Source organism: Photinus pyralis, unplaced genomic scaffold (assembly GCF_008802855.1).
Source record: "Photinus pyralis isolate 1611_PpyrPB1 unplaced genomic scaffold, Ppyr1.3 Ppyr1.4_LG7, whole genome shotgun sequence".
In the NCBI taxonomy this organism is placed as follows: domain Eukaryota; kingdom Metazoa; phylum Arthropoda; class Insecta; order Coleoptera; family Lampyridae; genus Photinus; species Photinus pyralis.
Window position 1 is genome coordinate 3,637,673 of NW_022170738.1, and position 17,768 is coordinate 3,655,440.

The window sequence follows — 17,768 nt, forward strand, 5'->3', positions numbered from 1 at the left end:
GTAATTAAAAAACCATTATCCTTTGTGTAGGTATATTAATATTTAAAAATATCCACAGTCTGCATTATAATTATTCAATCATTGATTGAATAACTTATTCAATGAACGATCTAATTGTTATTTTGCATGTACTAGGACTGTAATGGGAGTCAGGTAAAGATCAACTTTCTAATGTCAAAATAGCCCTGAAATTTATATTTTCTTGAGGGTTTCAGGTAAATATATATGATCTTAGGAAAGCTCAAAAAGATGTAAAGGAAAGTTGAATTATTAAATAGTTTAGCATATATTGAGTAGAAACGATTAGCTACATCTCACAGAACAATATGACACACTTTAATCTTTGCTAAGTAGATTTTTAAGGTCTGTCACTCTTGACTTTATCTCTGGTTGATTATCTTTACTTAGCTCTGGTAAGGTCTCATAAAATATCTTACTTATTCTATTCAAATTCGAATGACGCTTCTTATCTACAAAGTTAGAAAATGTAAACAAAGAAGGGGAGAAATTATCTCATAGAATTTACCTTTTAATTTTGTTGCAAGCACAAAAATCACACTTAAAGTATCCTTCCTTAATCTGGTGTGTTTTGCAATACCTGTAGGGAAAGAACAGTTTACAGTTTGCAATGGACGATATTAAATACGCACCTAAAGCATATATGCTTACTTCTATAATATTATCTACAATTTTAGATAAACTTTCGTTCTCTTTGTCAGTTAGTCTATCTTCTTTAAGCAAAATTAATTTATCAACAAAATCGCGTAGTGCAGAAATAACACAAACTTGTACGGATCTGGTGCACTTTGGCAGACACGCTTTGCAGTGCTCGACGAACAACTCCCTGTACTTCTCTTGGGTAACCTTACTGTTTTCGGGCCAAGCCTTGCCCAACGTTTCGTATATAACCTCCTTAATTTTAATTCGATTTTCCCTATTTTCGCTAATCTCCTCTAAGGACAGATCCTCATCTGTATCACCATTTGGATCATCTGTAAGAATTGACTGTGCCATATTGTGCACTTCATCAAACTTATCCACCTGTAGAGCCGATAAAACGTCGCCTAAAGACTTTAATGCTTTTGATTTATAAACAATCTGCTCTTTGCGGCACTCCTTCAGCACTACTTCGATTATGTTATTTATATCAATGTCTTTATCTTCTTTTAATGAATCCCTAAAATTAATGGAATTATTACAATAGAATGTAAGTCAAGCGGATTATAAATGGAAGGGGAGGGGGGGGGGGAACTAGCAACCTATTATTCAACATTCAGTTAATCCGTCTTTGACAAAAGTTTAGAATGAAAACCTACTGCTAACTTCTGGATCTTACTTCACATACATTAAAGGGTTGCCAACCGGAAATTATTCATATTTTTTCACAAACCTACATATTAGATTACGCACGACAAACCCCATTAACTCTAAACAAGCTGATCTTTGCACGCACAAATTTCAATAGATCACCTTTTTTCGCCCAAAAATAATACAAACAACTAACTTGGATCCTGAGCATATGCTTGCGAGAGCATTTAGCAACTTATCCTTTCCATTCCACGTCCTCCCGCTCAGTCCGTTGATTAAAATTCGAATTAAATTGTTTCTTTCCTTCGCTTCGAGCGATACTCCCAATTTAACCGCAACCGTACTTATAGCAGTGGCTGCCTATGAGATAACGCATAACCAAATTGTATTATTATACATTACAAACCTGCGCTTTCATGTTCCAAGACTGGGATTCTAACGCTTCCTTTAAAACGTCTGAGATCGGTTTCAAATTTTGCCGAATGCCGTACTCTGTACCGGGGCTATTTTCTGACCAGATTTCATTCCAGATTGTTATAGTACCTTCGGTTTCGGGCGTTTTCTCCTCGTGCATTGCGAAAAACACCCAAGGTAACACTGACGACGCATATTGCTTCAAAATTTCCTGATTGTAGTTACTTACTGCCTGGATAGTTTGCGCGCATGCGGATCTTCTTGAGTCATCTGCAAGTCGCAGTGTAAAGGAAAAAAAATTGAAGAAAAGTGCGTGTCACCTTCTCGCTCGAAATACCACTGTTTCAATTTTCTAAATAACTTCTCCAAGGTAGGGGGTTGGGATACTGCAACCAATTGTCCTATGGTTGAAGCACATTGTTTGCGGATTGCGGCGTTGCGATCAGTAAGACCGTGCAACAATATATTCTGAAGTGTGGCTGAATATGGTTGCAAGTCTTGCTTCATCTGTACTATCAAGAGTGAAATAAAATGTACGCACACAATTCGAGTACCGAAAGTGACCGAACTTTTCATCAACTCAGTAATTTTAGGTGTCAATTCTCCTAATATTGACGCGTCGGCGTATTGAAGACACTGAAATTATATCATCAAATAAATTACCACGATAAGTTACAAAAGACCTTTGACACTGTTTCCATAGTAAAGTGAGATTTCGCAATATTTGCTCTGGCACTATCCACAGCCTCTTGAGCGTCGCTTTGGGCGCTTAACATTGTGCTAAAGTGTGACAGTTTCTGAGATTCTAACTCGCCGGTTGCCTGCAGCAATGCAGGTATGAGTTGAGCTAAAAACGGCTTTAATTGGTCGGCCGAAGCTGCTACGAGCTCCGATAATGTCTGCAAACTAAAGAGAAATTACTATGAAAGCGTAAACTTCAACTGACCATAACAGCCTAACTTCGGCCACGGGATTTGTGATTTCATTTAATAACACTGGCAAGATGATCTGAACCATTTTTACACCTGCTTTTCCTTGACTAGTGTCAGATCCTCTCACACATAACTAAATATACACAATTAAACCTTAAAGTCGGCGAATTTAGTTACCTTGCTTAGTAGTTTTCCTGTTTTCGTTGCGACTACTCGCGTTGCTTCGTGATGATCATCCATAACTCGAAACACTTTCGTCCAAAGTTCCTCTAATCGACCAAGACAGCTGTGTATCGACGAGTTAACGCCGCTAGTAAAAAAGTCTTGCAAAGCAAAACAGCACGACTGCCTCACGCGATACTGGGGGGACGTCAGATTGTCTATCAAATCGGATAGAATCTCGTCATAATATTGTTCGAGCTGCAACAACAGGCTACGTACAGATACCAGCATAAAATATATATTTTTTAGGAGAGATTAGCGTAACCCTCTCCTACAACGCGTCAAGAACAGTGAGCGAGCACCCAAATTTGGTCAGACTTGGGCTTGCCCGCAGCCTTAAGTCAAGATAGCAGTATTGACATCATGATCCTTTTTCAGCCATCAGAGCGATTTTATAGCTATTCGACAATCGCTCAGCATCAATCAAGAGAAGACTACAACATCAACAAGAATTTAGTTTACTCAGCAGAGTGTAAGCTATACTATAGACTGCTAGTGCCAAACTGTAACGGTACTTTTTAATTTGCATTAAAATTGTTCGAAATTTCATTGTGAAGTTTCATTTTGGGATTTCTAAATTTGACCATTTTCTATTAGCCTGTTATATTGCAACATGAAAGTCGCAAAGTAACTTTTTCAAAAGGTAACCGTGTGGTGATTTTCGGCTCGTGTGGCGCAGTTCAGTTAGAGCTGTGCTAAGGGTCCCTGGTTCGAATCCGGGTTCGGGCATGGACATTTGTAAATGTATAGTGGGTTGGGTTGGTAGAGCAGCCTTGACTGAAACTCCGCCCACTCAAAAATAAAGGCAAAAAAAAAAAATTAGTCTTCTGCAGTTGTAGAAAGATGAGGAGTGTACTTGTACCTACCAGGCCGCATAATTAACAATTCTTTAGGGACGGGGCTCCATGATGTGAGGTCGGCGAAATCCGGGCGCCATCCCCGAGCGTGGTTTACTTAACATGGTGATTTTTTAGTTTTTTCTTATCTTCTTCTGCAGGAACAACTAAAAAATCACCACGTTAGTAAACCACGCTCGGGGATGGCGCCCGGATGTCACCAACCCCACATCATGTAACCCCGCCCCTAAAGAATTGTTAATTATGCAGCCCAGTAGGTACAAGTACACTCCTTATTTTTCTACGGGGTCTCATTTGCTGCCAGCCAACTAGCCCGCCGGCCAAAGTGAGAGTAAAAGCCACGGTTTTACAAATAAATTTGCAAAAAATGCGTTCGAGATTTTTGCAAAAAAAGTTAAATCACTGTTTGCTGCTAAACAATGACCTAGACGGTTCTAAAACTGTCGTCTACCTTCAAATTCAAATTCGATATGGGCATAGCTTTAGCCATATAATACGCAATGCCAAAAGTTGAGTCGAATTGAATCGATTCAAAATTCACAGTGCCCTTTTCGCATCTCGACTAATTATAAACCAAATTGCAAACTTTTTTATTTATGGAAGCATTTAAATGAAATTCTTCTTATAAACTGAAATTGAAATAGGACATCAAAATGGATTGCACACATGCAACGCTATCTTTCATATTTGTGGCCGGATTTTTACGATTTTAATAGAAGTTGCATGTGATAAATGAGAAATGAATGCAAGTGGAAATGCGCTTTTTGTAAATCGTTTACGATGACTTTTTTAACTAGTTGCCTTTAGTATTGAGTGGGCGGGGTTTCAGCTAAGGCTGCTTTATCAACCTAACCCACTACACATTTACAAATACCCATGCCCGTACTCGGATTCGAACCAGGGACCCTTAGTACCACAGTCCAGCTTCAACTCAACTGCGACACATGGGCCGGCTTAAGAATGATGTTATTGTTTGTAAAACATCCAATCACATGTCTTAACAACACTGTTAGCTGACAACATAGTTAAGTATGCTGTATGGCTTTATAATCGGGCCGATAATCATTTTGAAATTAACAATTTTGTGGTTTTCCCTGTATTTCTTATCCGAGCGAAAATTTTGATTTTACAGTATTAAGTTTTAAAGTTTAACCCTGCTGTCCTGTTCAGATTCACTGCACGAACGTACTGTTCGGGTCAATATGACCCGTCAAAGGTTTGGGGTCGTGTTTATTTAAATAAATTCATCTAATATGTATTAAAGTAAACTCTATTAACAAAACTACATTTTTCATTTAAAAAAAAAGGTCTTTCATACGGCATTCTCAATCAAAATATGCAAACGTACTGAATTCAGTTTTACATTTCGAGATTCACTATCGACGTTGTTCGACAGCTTTCGTCTAGCAACAGCTAGTTCTTACTTGCCGAGATCTATTTCTTTTCACACAAATCTTATAGACAAATACCTATGTTTACGTTATTTAGAATAATGTCAATTAAAAATAAGTGTATATTATGCAATTCTTGCTATTATATTAACTCGGGTCATATTGACCCAAACCATACATAGGTAACAATTCACTTTTTAAAAAATAATAGCGGAAGTAAAATTTTTATATAGCTCGAAAATAAAACCTTGTACACTAACGAACAAAGTCATGCAATATCATAGCGTTACACCGCGCGGTATTCTTTAAAATAAGAAATGAATTTGTTTTTGGGTCAAATAGACCCGAACAGGACAGCAGGGTTAAAAAGAGCACATGCACAAAAATAAGTTAAAATCAACAACTTTTTTTTTAATGAAAATACATTTTTATCCTTTTGGAATTTTACATAGTGTGTCATGTACAGGGTGTCCCATTGTCGACACTTTTATAGGCGTTATGTACTCTTTTTGGGTTAAACTTGCAATGGTAAAATCAAAATTTGCACATTTTTGCTTCAGAGATACGAAGATAAATTAAACAATTTTCAATTTCAGAATGACCGTATATATTCTTAGTAAAAACAGAAACAAAAAATGTTTCTTGAAAATTATTGATAAATAATTATACAGTACTATCGGGTAAAAAAGTCTAAGTTTATTTAAATAGCATACCCTGTATATTTCAATCTAAAAATAGCATATTAAATTCTGTTTTTTTTAAATATAACACTGAAAAAATTCAATATAGATTCAAAAAGGTTCAAAAAAGATTTCTTAAAAATTCAAAAATTCGTTTGTAGTAATTTTAGTATTTTTTCAGTGTCAGAAAAAAGAGCGATAGTTCGTAAAAAACAGTTGCTTTTGTTGAGACCTTTAATTAGAACACCATGAATTGGAAAAACGGGTGGTTGCCCCCCCCCCACGCCTTTCCCATTTTCAAAAGTTTTACTTGCCACTAAAGGCATGCGCATGTAAAATGGTATTAGACTCTATTCTATTCTTCAGGTAATGACGTGCAACGGAAGATATACTGAATAGACCGTAGTCTGGCAGCTTTCAGTAAAAATTGCGCATTAGATGAAGAAAGCATGAAACTCACAGGTATTGATTAGGGTATTGTCCTGATGATTTTAAGATCGGGAGGCCTACAAAAAGTTATCAAAAAACAAAATGGCGGCCGTTCAAAGATTAGGCCTTACTTAATATGGGGAGTGCCTTATTCTGCAGGAACTATGAGTTTTTATGGAAACATGCTTCTTATCTTTTTTATAGCTCTTAAAAATACCTTTACAGCGATATATTACACGACTACTTCCTACTTCCGGTTATTCAATAACCCCTAGTTTTAAGAAAACCATGCTTCTTGCCTTTCTTATAGCTCTTAAAAATTATTATATTGTACAAAATCCTAGTTTTAAGTATTTTAACTCCGCTAAACGCGAAAGAAACGGATACGGCCCAAAACGTGTCAGCCCCGCAGGGGTGGATGGGGAACCATAAACCGGTCCGTGAAATATACTTAACTAACGGCCCACTTAGCGGGTGGAGGAGGGGGTACTCAATGCGCCCTAATTTCAAACATATATGCTTTTTCTAACACCGATTCTTGATAATTATTTCCCAACATCCTAAATGCTTCTAGATTATTGTTACACAATATGTTCCTTAATCGGAATTATACATTTCAGAATTGCGAAAGAATAAGAATCAATTAATTAATGTATAAGTCTTAAAATGGATTAATTTATAACAGTAATTATAAGCGCGAACTATTCATTACTTCGATGTTGAAATTGGAACTGATTGAAACGCAATTTGATTTGCTTATATAGCAAACGCCGTTCTTTTTGGAGGCTACCGAGTATTCTAGAACGTTCTCTAACAAACAAGTCGTATTTCCCGGAAAATTGTGAGTGAATGGGACGTCGGAGGTGGGCAACGACAAAGGGAATGTGGTAGCCTTCAACAAGATCTTATTGATGGACACGAGGACTTTGATAATATTTTATATGCACCGTCACCTTCGAATATTAATTAAATTTAATTCCTTGCAAGTGGTGGCGTAGCCTGGCTCTATTTCTGTTTTGTGTTTTGATTTGAGTGAGGCTGCCAGCCGCAAAGCGCTCATGGATCCTACCGGCCCACCGGGAAAATTACCGGTAGTTCGCCGGCCCCATCCACCCCTGCAGCCCCGTTACGTGTGTAACGTTCATTGCCACATATATTTTTTCTTTTGTTTACAGATAAAGGGAGTACAGTTAATTTAAGTCAGATAAAGAAAAGTAAGAATAAGTAAGGGGAAGAATAGGACAAGAAAAGAATAAGAATAAGAAAATAAGGATAAGAAAAGAAGGGGGAGAGGGATAGAAGGAATATGGATTGTAACGCACTTAACGCGTCAGTTATGGACTGGGAAAAATGTGCCCTTTGTCAATGTGTTTCATTCGAAAAACTAATTGACCCGGGAAAGAGCAAAGGTCTGACTCCCGAAAACTGCTACCAGATCCTGGAGGAAGTCATTAATTCATTCAAGAGCCTAGGAACCGTCCCGGTAAAGATCGGGGGTTAAAATATACGTTAATGAACCACAACGCAAAGTGGCACAAGTCGTGCCGCCTAAAGCTGAACTCAAAGACAATGGAAGGGCTAACTAAAAAAAGGCTCAGGGAACCGGAAACGAATGCCCTTCAAGACTTATGCCACTTTGCGTTATGGTTCATTAACGTATCTCCTCCGCTCTTCATCAATAGCGCGTTCGCACCTCCAAATTCAGTATGGTGCTTATGGACATACAGTGCATGCTTGCCAAACGTGACAATGACAGCACAAGGAGATTATGTTTTGTTTTAATACTTCAATTGAATCATATGTCAATTTGACATCAATGCGGTCAGAAACAAGGATAGTATTATCGAAGAATGACGCAAACTAGTAAGAGAGGTAATTAGTCCATAAGACCCCATACTGAATCTCGAAGTGCGAACGCGCTATAGTAGTGATATGTGAATATGTCGATCTTTACCGGGACGGTTCCTAGGCTATTGAATGAATTAATGACTTCCTCCAGGATCTGGTAGGTAGCAGTTTTCGGGAGTCAGACCTTTTCTCTTTCCCGGGTCAATTAGTTTTTCAGATGAAACACATTGACAAAGGACACATTTTTTCCAGTCCATAACTGACGCGTTAAGTGCGTTACAATCCATTTTCCTTCCATTCTTTTCCCCCTTCTTTTCTTGTCCTATTCTTCTCCTTCTATTCTTCTTTTCTTTATCTGACTTAAATTAACTGTACTCCCTTTATCTGTAAACAAAAGAAAAAAATATATGTGGCAATGAACGTTACACACGTAACGGAGCTGACACGTTTTGGGCCGTATCCGTTTCTTTCGCGTTTAGCGGAGTTAAAATACTAAAAAGTTTTGTGCAATATAATGATTTTTAAAAGCTATAAAAAAAAGCTAGAAGCATGATTTTCTTAATATTGAATTATAACCAAAGTACGCAACTGCATGAATACGAAAACCTCGGATTTTGACGTCATTTCCGGTAACCGGAAGTAGGAAGTAGTCGTGTAATATATCGCTGTAAAGGTATTTTTCAGAGCTATAAAAAAGATAAGAAGCATGTTTCCATAAAAACTCATAGTTTCTGCAGAATAAGGTACTCCCCATATTAAGTAAGGCCTAATCTTTGAACGGTCGCCATTTTGTTTTTTGACAACTTTTTGTAGGCCTCCCGATCTTAAAATCATCAGGACTATACCCTGATCAATACCTGTGAGTTTCATGCTTTCTTCATGTAATGCGCAATTGTTGCTATTTTTTACTGAAATCTGACAGACTATATTAGTGTGACGTCAAATTTGAGCGGGAGATTCGAAATACTGGACTTGGCTGTTTTACTGTCAAAGATATTGACCCCTATCGCCCCATACATTTTGTATCACTTTTAAATAGGTCCTCTTTACGGGCTTATACTGACCTTATGCGCATTAAATAAGCATATCGACTCTCTTATATCGAAACACTGATTAGTTAACTTTAAAGGCAAGTAAACGACCAAGTCTAGCAATTGGGAAAATGTAAACACAAGAATAAGGTCATGATCATTCCATATTGCCAACCGTAAAGTTTAAATATGGTAGACATATCTTTAATTTTTAATTATAACGCAATTAATGTATTTTATTTAACGATTATTTATTTATTATCTCTCTCTTGTTCTGGGCCCTCAACAGGCTTACACCCAATTACAGAGTTATCCGCATAATACTTTTTAGAGGTGCCTTCACGCCCGAACCTGGATTCGAACCAGAGACCTTGGTACCATAGTCGAGCTTCAACTATACTACACCACACAGGCCGGTTACCTGACGAAATTAATTTATGGATGTCTAACTGTGGCGGTTGCTTGGGAATGTGCAATCCCTTTTTCCAATGAGTATATTTAAACACGAATTCCCTACCACCTGGAAATTTAAGGAAGTGACACGGACAGTAGCCATTGAGACCAACGCAATCTCGAATTGAGTTAAGAGGCGTCAAAATATTCATGATTCAACATATGCTTGTCATCAATGATAGCAATTCCGAACTTGAGTCTGCGGAGCTATTCATATTATAGGTCTAAAACTTATATCTCACATTAGCTTCTGGTCTGTCAGAATTGTACAATTAAAGCAGGTAGAGGTAGAGATATCTTATTAACAAAACAGAAATTCGCCGTCTATTGACGTCACGCAATCCAGAGCAAGGAAAGCATCTGCACGCTACACAAAACAGAATCAGAAGAGGACGAACAGCTGGTTACATTAACAACCTATAGAACACTGAAAGTACCAAACTACATTTCGACGCCAGCTTCCCCACAGATGAGATAGCAATCGCTTGGCGCCCATCCAAACCAAGTAATAACACAGGCCTATACCAGGACCGCAATCTAATGTCGTCATTAAAAATATGCACCTACCGTTTTCTGTGTATCTTGCACCAAAGTGTGCCAAATATTCTGCATAGACAACTGAATACTTGGTGTTGGATCGAACTGGTATCGATACAATTTCGGAATAATTTTCGGTAGATGCGGCTGCAACTTTTCGCCGCACTTCTCGGCGATACTCGAGAAACCGAACGCCGCCCCTTTCTTCGAGTTCCAAATGGCGTTGTGATTAGCGATGTGCATGAATTGATACAGCAGATCGGGTTTATTTAAATCCGACGCAAGCGCACAGAGTTCCTTGTATGTTGACAAATTCCCACTACAAAAATATGCGTTTGATAATATCAATTATAAAGTGACAATACCCTGTTGGCGCTTTCCCCAATTGCCCTTCCTCAAAAATTTTACTATCGCTTGATACTTGCGCGACATGTCGACGTCCTCCTGTTAACTGCTTTACCAATGCGTTCAGCAACTCCTCCGACTTGGAGTTGTCATATACAAGGCAGAGTCCCTTAGAGGCGACATCCTGCACGATATCTAAAACTTAAACTTGCAATCCTTGCCAAAAATACAAATGTACTCACCGCTGTTTTCACCTAACAAATCCATAAAGGCATTTTGAAAGGCACTTAATCGACTTTTAACCGGATCTTTATTCGCGCAGTTCTTCAGTATGGCCAACAACCAAATACACGATGCCTGCCTAGAATTGGGATGCGTCTTGCCCACAAGTTGCAGCAGTTCATCAACCAACCAACACAAATGATCATCAGACGGCTCATCCAACATGGTGGATAAAGGTGTGAAATCAGATGGTAACACTGACCACTGGTCACGAGCTTCCGTTGACCACACACTCTGAACACACATAACCAAGGATTCGCCGATAGTAAAATGAACTTCCACGTCCTTAGTCTGTAATTGCAAACTCTGTAATACGCTTACTTGCGTACGGGGGAGGTAATACTTCTTTAGCTGTATTCAAGAAGCCTTGAATTACTTGCTTTGTGTGTGGGAATTCCTCCCCGACACACAGCAAACCAAGCGCCTTAGCCGAACGTTCGCGTATCTTAATTGACAATTTATGATTGTTCATATTTTGGAGAAGTTGGGTGGTAACATCCAGTTTAGTTACTTTCCCGTTTGCAGGACGCTTGGGGTCAGGACTACCGTTCTTCATTTCATTTCCACTATCCAAAGGTAACGAAATACATTTTCCCACTTGTCCTATCGCCTCACTAGCCGCGGATACCAACAGCAAATTGGGATTGGTCAAAAAGGACACTGTAAGACAATGGTAAGTAACTGAGATGTCGACCTGTAGACCCTACCAATCGTTTGCACACATTTTTTAAAGAGCTCGTCGTTAAGGGCGTTGCCTCCACGATATTTATGGGTCATGATTTTCCTTTCGAGCGCATACGCAATACCCAAAATCGCACCATGTTGCGTTTCTAGCATTTTATTGTTTGTTTGTGTAATTAGGTAGTTAATGGCGTCCTCAAAATCTTTTGGAGATAACACTTCGTTAATAATAAGACTGTATAAAACCGACGTAATCTCGCGAACTTCTTCTTTTGTCGAATTCAATAAATCTCTCACCCAGTTCAGGTTACTTTTTAAAGTCAACGCCAACTTCGGTATGCAACCTATCACCTCAAGCATGCAACACAATGGTTCAAAAGCTAAAACCGCTATTGAAACATATCGTGCTATAAGATAAAATACTTACTTGGATTCGCCAGAAACAATTGGCGTACCAAAGAGGCATACTGCAAAAAAACGTTTTGCTCAACGCTCTCAGTTTCCACATACAAAGACTGCAACTGATCTCGAATTAGAGGGGTAAATTCGCAAGGATGGCGAGTCGCTTCGCGTTTCAACGGGATTTTTAAATGTTGTATTAAACACAGGCGCAAGTATAAGAGGATCTAAATTAAAAAATGAAGGATTAATCTTTAAAACTGTGTGACAAACCTCTAGAAAAACATTCAGTGTAAATGGCAGAACGTGATTACCGACGTTGACTCTCTTCGTACCATCTTTCAAACGCGCCTCTGCTTCCTCATAAACATACTTTGTAATCTCCTCGAAAGCGGGAAGTATCAGTTTAGATTGAGACTTGTCCCCTTTGCTTAAATCAACTTCGCCTTTATTCGATATTTTGTATAAGGCCTTAAAGGCTTCTGTGTACACTTCATCTTTACTGTAAATCAAAGAATATCTTTAGCAAACAAATTTCCTAAATCTTTAAGTTTTCATATGATAATAATAATAATAATAATAATACTCTTTATTATTACCTCAATTGCAAGTTTTGGTGAAAAAAGAAATTACAGTTTAGGTATCAAACAATTAAGGTAGTAAGTGGCGGAGTTCAGCATAGCTTTTTCTAAATGATCATACTAACGAACTTTGTTTGAGCTGTTCCACTCAACCAGTTAATACTGCTTGTAATTTACATACTTAAGTAGGTAAGTGTTATCTACTATCGAATCATATGATTGCATTTTACTTTCTGAATTCTTGCACGTATTAGGTCAGCAGTAAAAAGACTACCTACACAGTACTAGTTCATTAGGGTATCTAACTTGGGCAAATCAATTTTAGCACTACGTGTTCTGCCAAGAAGTTTTTCAGCCATTTCTTTTAGGTAAGTCTTAAAATATGTGTACAAAATTTGGATCCAATCGCTTCCGCCATTTAACCAGAAATGAGAGTACAAACAGACAGACAGATCAACATCATTGATTTAGATTCTTGGTGCTGCAAAACATGCATTTCCAGTGAGGGAGAGAGTGATTACAAACGTGGGGGTAGTAAAAACATTAGAGACCATACAGCAATGCAATCACAAATACGCTCATTATCTTCAAATCATATTCTGATGACATTTGGCATCATTGTTGACCAGAAGAGCCTGTACTTTAAAGTCAAGGTGAGACGGACTATAGGTGTAAAAGACGTGTTGCGGTTATAGCAAAAATTATATTTCGGTGCCCAGTACAAAGATATTATTATTTAGTACGTAGTCCGCTCCCTAGGTGTCATTGCAACAAGATTGTAACGGGAGCCCATTAACGCACTTACTTGAATTCGATTTTCCATTTATTTATTTTATTGATACTTCATGGTATATTATTCTGTATATGTTTACCCCTGTACCAGTGACCCTACCGCAGAGGGCACGTCAGACGGCAAGAATTAAAGGCAACACCCAGGCGAAAACCTACCAAAACAATCGACAGGCAGCGCCCTATTCGTCGATCATGGGGATCTGATGCATACAAGGAGCGCCTCAAGAGAGATAACGATAGAACGTCACTGTTATATCAAGAAAAGGACATAATTACTATCTAGTCTCCAAGTGATGCCACACCCTCACAAACACACCACCTTTAATCACTTGGTATATAATATACCATTTTCCTCTTGTAAAGTCGATCTGGAGTCATACTATAGATATAATTAAACGTGACTGAGGTTGATATAGACCAGTGTTTCTCAACCTTTTTTTTACGAGTGGCCTACTTGTGAATGTTATTTATATCTGTGGCCCCCCTCCGCGTTAGACCCGGGGGTATGGAACCCCCCTCCAGAAGGGGTCATACCTGGAGAAAAAAATATTCTTCAATTTTTTGTACTTCCCTTAGAAATGATATTTATTTTGTTCCTTTTTGCGGGTGTTTGAAGCTCTACACACTATGTAGTGAATATTAATTATATCATTGGACTGAACACCTTATATAAATACAATCAAATTTCACAGGAAGTTTTTAGGTGCAATACTACACTAAATAAGTGTCATATGACAGTTTTTAACATATAGTATGAACATCGAGAATTTTGTCAACAACGACTCCGTGTCTGCGCATGCGCTTCCCTATTTGTTCAAATAAATTTTTACCGTAGAGAATACTGCTAAACTAAAATTAAAATTAAACAAAAAATGCGAAAAAATCATTAAAATACCTCCAAAAGTTTCAAGACTTTAAAATTGCGCTTGGAAAAATCATTTTGATCCACGTGTGACGTCACTTGACCTATTACGAGGCCTTGTTATTGGTGCGACATATCGTCACCACCGTAACGGCAGCACTCGTATAGGTCAAATGACGTCACAGGCAGTACATACACTGTTGCGCATTGAATATTCTCAGTCATTTATTGACGGATTTTAAAGATTATTAGTTTTGATCTATATTTGAATGTCATTAGGTTAAATATTGTATTATCAACACTCTGAAACTTGTCCATTGTACCTTTGTTTTACATTTAAATCATTAAATTCATAGAATGTTTATCTCCAATTGTTCTGTGAGTACAAAAAGGATGCAAACCATTTGTATCGCGGAAAGAAAAAGGATGGATTGAGTCTACTGCTGACGTAATTTTGCACGCTAGCTGTAATTGGTTGGTGGGACTGAGCTAACCAATACAGTATAAAGACCCTGCTTATTACCAACTTACCTATCGCCAGTAGCCAATAACAGCAAAAACTTAGAAGGTACATGATTGGGTGGAAAAATTGTACCAATTGATCTTACAGCAACAAATCGCACCATCGGCTCTGCAGAGAATAAATAATATTTAACTAATGCAAACAAGAAATTGACACGGCCATCTTTATCGAATTCTGATGGATTAACATCGTAATTGTATGCCGGAAGGAGGCTCAAAAATCCCTGACGTATCTGCAGTCGTAAATCCGGTTCAGCGGAATCCAAATTTTTAAAAAACATTTCCAATAAAGACACATTATGATAAGTAAGTAGGGGAAAGCGACTACCAAGCACACCCAATACTAAATAGGCTTGACCTTGATGTACGACTTCGCCTTCTCGGATCAATTTTTGTAAACCGGTCTGTAAAATACTCGCGACTTTGCTCAGCTGCGCTTCCTCTGCACTAAAACAATCGAGTAATCTTTAACTCCTAACGTAGATATACTTACGTCTGTACCAAATTCATGGCGAAATTAAGAGCGATAGTCTTGAGTTTACTGTTGGTATTTGTCCCGTACAGAGAATCAAAAATCACCTGAATACTTGCGGGTAATGCAAAACCTGCGCCCCATATTCGACACATATGAGTCAAAAGTTTCAGACGAATGCGCGTGCTTACGGGTGATTTTTTCATATTCGGCTTAATGTTCTGAGATTGCGAGCCTAAGTACAGTAAATAAAGAGGCATCGCTGTAACCGGTGATGCCCAATTGAGTGTACTAAAAAATTCAAACGAATATTTACAAGTTAAGAGCAGGTTAAATTGCTTATTTACCCCACAATTTTTTTCAGTTCCAAATCAGCTAAATTCGCTACACTAAATCGTGTGTCAGAGGCAGCTACGATTAAGTGAATCAAAATTTCGTCGTCCGAAAATATACCACTCCCCAGAAATTTGACGATTCCCAATTTAATCTAAAAACAACAATTACACCAACAGGATATTTACTTTTGCATAGAATGAAGGGGTATAAATATACCTACATTTGTGTAAAACAAACATGTCATTAACACTGTCACAATCAAGCAGACATATGCTTTAAAAAAAAATTCCATGGCATACTTTGATAATCATTGTTTAGGTATTAGTTTAGACAATGTTGAAATCCATTTCTTAAAATGGACCAATTAAATCAAAACTCAAAAAATGTTCAGGTTTTCCAAAAGGTGACAAAACCCATAACATTTTTTTTATTTAGATAAAACCTCAGATAAAACCGAAGATAAGGCTATGCAATCCCACTTGGAGTATACCTACATAATGACAACAAAATACACACGAAAAACAGATGCTGAATATTAAATAATATAGTAGCATAACAGTTTTACCTATCAGGTATAATATATTGTGCATGTTAACCTTGCACTTATACGTGTATTGTGGGAAATTAGCACTCCCTCAGTAATCAAATTTCCTTTACCTGCTCAAGTTCTTCCGGATGTAGGGGAAATTCATTTGTAACCCTTTTAAATGAATATTCACTCATACCGGGTGGTACGGGAATGGATGATTCATTGCGACTTCCCTGTTCGTCATCGGCAGGCTTTTGTGTTAGCGCTCCATACGGTAGCAACAGCATATCCAACAGTAATCCCAGAAACAACTTGCTGATGTGCGGCTTCTCGTTAACACCGAATATGGCATACTTTTGTGAAGGATCCGAAGGCACATTTACTTTTCCCAATAAGGGAATTATGAGTAAAAGTAAACTGTCCTGGTGCGATTGCGGTTTCGAGTCGATTGAGTTTAACATCGACGGAATTAACTCGATTTGCTTTTCTTCTGGCAACCGTGGGAATCCCAACTTGATGTAAATGATGGTAAAATTCTGGGCAAATAAAAATGGTTATAACCTGCTGAGTGTGTATTTAACTTACAATCACAAAAGATGTAGCTGAGGGATCTTGGTACTGTACCAGTAAGGCTTCCACCGGCAACTGTACCACTACGAGACTTAATTCTCTTATTAATATGTACCAGTAATTCCATGACCTGGCAAAAGACAAATTACTATAACTCCTCCGAGTTTCAACCTTACCTTCTTTCGAACGCCTTCCTGCTGAGAAGACAGCTTGAGAAGCACAGGAGGCAAGAACTTCGAAACGACATTTTGAAGTTGCTCGTCAGTGTCAGCAGAACCAATTCGTAGAAATACTCTCTCCAAAAGAACTAGTAATAATACCATACATTATTAATCACAATGATACAGCACAATCACATAGAAACATTTTGAAAAACTATTGTTTGCTAATTTTGTCGCCCACGTAAGTACAGAACTAGCAGGACATTTACTGTATTTTTCATATTTTTACTTACCCAATTCGTCTGTAGCGGTAGCCATACCTGCTGAATGCAGTTTTCAAAAAACGAAATGAAATTAGTTCTAATGTGAATTATGGTAGTTCTAATGTAACCGTTCGGTTATATGACTTGTCATTTATAATACAGAGTGCTTCAACATAATGCGTTTCGAAATATTCAATGAACGTCTCCAATGTACGAGTATCGTATACGATGAAGTCTACACAATTTAATAAACGTCGATGCCGTGCCGTATCTCAATTCAAAAAGCATTGTTAGTCAGGTAAATATAGAATTTATCCGTTTACATGTCACAACTACTTAAAGATCTCACGGCTCACCTTTTGAAGATGTGACGAAAATGTTACTTCTTCAAATCTTGTCTGGGGTCGGAAAATCGGGAAAGCTGAAAATTTCCATAGAAACATAAATGTATTTATAAGTGGAGCGGGTTATCCGTCAATGAAATTCTACTCTAACTCTATATATCTTGGTTTGTAAGTTTACTACAGAGCACATGCGAGAAGTAGAAGTTCAACGTTTACGAAAAAGTTGAGAATTGGGCAACTTTATCAGTTGATGTAAAATTACGGATGTTAATTTTGCATACTCTTCTCCTATTGGTTGGAATGGAGAGCGGATACGTATTGTCGAACTCAGGTAGATCTAGCCTAAGACGGCGACTGATCCTATTCCTGCCCTGTCTCAAATCTCAATTATTGCTAGCGGTTCCCCATTGGCTGAAAGCTACGTACATGACAGTTAATCATATAAAATAACTATTGGAATAGAATCTTCAATTTTTGTTCGTTATTTATTTGGTTGACTGTCATGTTGCAATTATTCATTTTTTAAA

The 17,768-nt window shown here is 37.9% G+C and overlaps 1 protein-coding gene across 1 annotated transcript; it reads right to left on the reverse strand.

Moving 5' to 3' along the window:
• Window positions 1-273: 273 nt before the first annotated feature.
• Window positions 274-17,009, reverse strand: LOC116177504 (proteasome adapter and scaffold protein ECM29-like). Its single transcript, XM_031496490.1, is given in 24 exon segments — window positions 274-470; window positions 527-598; window positions 651-1,177; window positions 1,505-1,668; window positions 1,715-1,992; window positions 2,043-2,358; window positions 2,406-2,628; window positions 2,669-2,787; window positions 2,832-3,074; window positions 10,133-10,421; window positions 10,468-10,642; window positions 10,690-11,020; window positions 11,073-11,389; window positions 11,437-11,790; window positions 11,838-12,036; window positions 12,083-12,311; window positions 14,576-15,013; window positions 15,060-15,329; window positions 15,386-15,525; window positions 16,032-16,439; window positions 16,489-16,558; window positions 16,560-16,603; window positions 16,650-16,780; window positions 16,928-17,009. Coding segments are annotated over 24 exon segments (5,496 nt in total). The 5' UTR covers window positions 16,953-17,009; the 3' UTR covers window positions 274-336.
• Between the last annotated feature and the right edge of the window lie 759 nt (window positions 17,010-17,768).